The sequence below is a fragment of the Chelonoidis abingdonii genome, chromosome 11, assembly GCF_003597395.2.
Source record: "Chelonoidis abingdonii isolate Lonesome George chromosome 11, CheloAbing_2.0, whole genome shotgun sequence".
Taxonomy (NCBI): domain Eukaryota; kingdom Metazoa; phylum Chordata; order Testudines; family Testudinidae; genus Chelonoidis; species Chelonoidis abingdonii.
The window spans coordinates 61,527,035-61,528,608 of NC_133779.1; the positions used below are offsets into that span (position 1 = coordinate 61,527,035).

Consider the following 1,574-nt stretch of genomic DNA (forward strand, 5'->3'; position numbering starts at 1 on the left):
GCCCACAACAGACAGGGGGAGGGGGGTACAGATGAGATCCAGGGGGGAGGGGGCTCCCCCTGCTGACACCTTTGGGCTCAGCCCCAGCCCCCTGGGCCTTGGCCACATGGCACAAAGCATGCTGGGAAAGGCCATACAGGCAACAGACTCTTTGCTGTCCTATGCAAGAGACTCCACACTCCCCATTGGTCAGGACTAGGCCACAACGCCCTCCAAGCACAGCCACCATTGGCCAGTTCGATCCTGGTGCATCCTTGAAGCCCGCTCCCATTGGTCAAGATTTCAGACAGCCAATGGGAAATCCAAGCCACCATTGGTCAGTTCGATCCCGGTCTCCTCCGATTGGTGCATCCCTGAAGCCTGCTCCCATTAGTTGAGATTTCAGACCATCAATGGGGAGTCCAAGCCGCCATTGGTCAGTTCAGTCCATGTCTCCTCCCACTGGTGCAAATTCCAGCTGAGTCTTTTGGGTAATTGGCCAGGTTTCAAAGCCAGGCCGCATGCAATTGGTGGGAATTCCAACCAAGTGTTCCCCACCCCACCGGCATTGGTTAGCATTTAAGGCAGGTCTCCTCCTATTGATGCAGATTCTGAACAAGTCTCTTCCTGTTGGCCAGGCCTCAACCCTTCTCTCCACCGATTGGTGCAGGTCCCAGGTGAACACACATCCAATTGCCCGGCCTTCAAACTAAGCCTCCTCTGATTGGCCAGAATTCTCAGTGAGCCTCCTCCCATTGGTCAGGATTCAAAGCCACTTGCCTCCCATTGGTCCCACTTCCAGGAGCATCAGTGTTTTAGAAGAGCCCTGCTGTGATTGGAGGCAAACGGTGCGCTTCATTGCTCCCCGCCATGGCCGAGGTCAAAATGGGCGGGGCCAGCACGGCTTCACACCTTCAAAAACCAAGTCCACCCCCCATTGGCTGCCCTGCCCTCAAGCCCCTCCCAGGGGCGGAGCCAATGGCCCAGCTGGCCACGCCCACCAGGTGGGTAAAGTCTGTGGGGGGTCCCTGGGGGGCTCCGCGCCCCGGCTCAGTAGCGGGTGTTCTCCTCGGCGGCCGTGACGATGGCGTCCATCCAGATGCGCATGGCCTCAGCGCTGGGCGCCACCAGGCAGAAGAGCCGGTCGTAAGTCTTGACACAGAAGGTCAGTTTGGGGTTGGGGCTCTGCGGGGGAAAGAAAGGGTCAGCCAGTGGGGGGGTGGCTGGGACCCCCTGGGTCCCAGCGCTGGGGGGTCTGGAGGGTTGGGGTGGATGTTGTGGGTCCCCATGCTGGGAGGCTGGGGGCGGGGGGGGATACTGTGGGTCCCAGCACTGGGGGTATCCCGGGGTCCCTGTGCTGGGAGGTGGGAGGACTCCATGGGTCCTGGAGCTGGTGGTGGGTTCTGGGAGGGGATACTGTGGGGCGGGATGATGCCATGGGTCCTGGCACTGGGGGGGGAGGGGTATTGCGGGGGACACCGTGGGTCCTGGCACAGTGGCAGGGGGTGCTGCGGGGTTTGGAGGGGGCACTGGGGGTTGGGATGACAGCATGAGTGCTGGCGTGGTGCAGGGGGCGCTGCAGGGCTGGGGGGGGG

General features: G+C 61.6%; 1 protein-coding gene across 1 annotated transcript in view; it reads right to left on the reverse strand.

Moving 5' to 3' along the window:
• Nucleotides 1-250: 250 nt before the first annotated feature.
• PHLDB3 (pleckstrin homology like domain family B member 3) overlaps nucleotides 251-1,574 on the reverse strand; it is a 13,872-nt gene continuing 12,548 nt past the window's right edge. Inside the window, exon 16 of the mRNA XM_075071399.1 lies at nucleotides 251-1,164. Within this exon, the coding sequence (XP_074927500.1) occupies nucleotides 1,030-1,164 (135 nt within the window). The 3' untranslated portion in view covers nucleotides 251-1,029. The remainder of the gene's footprint in view (nucleotides 1,165-1,574) is intronic.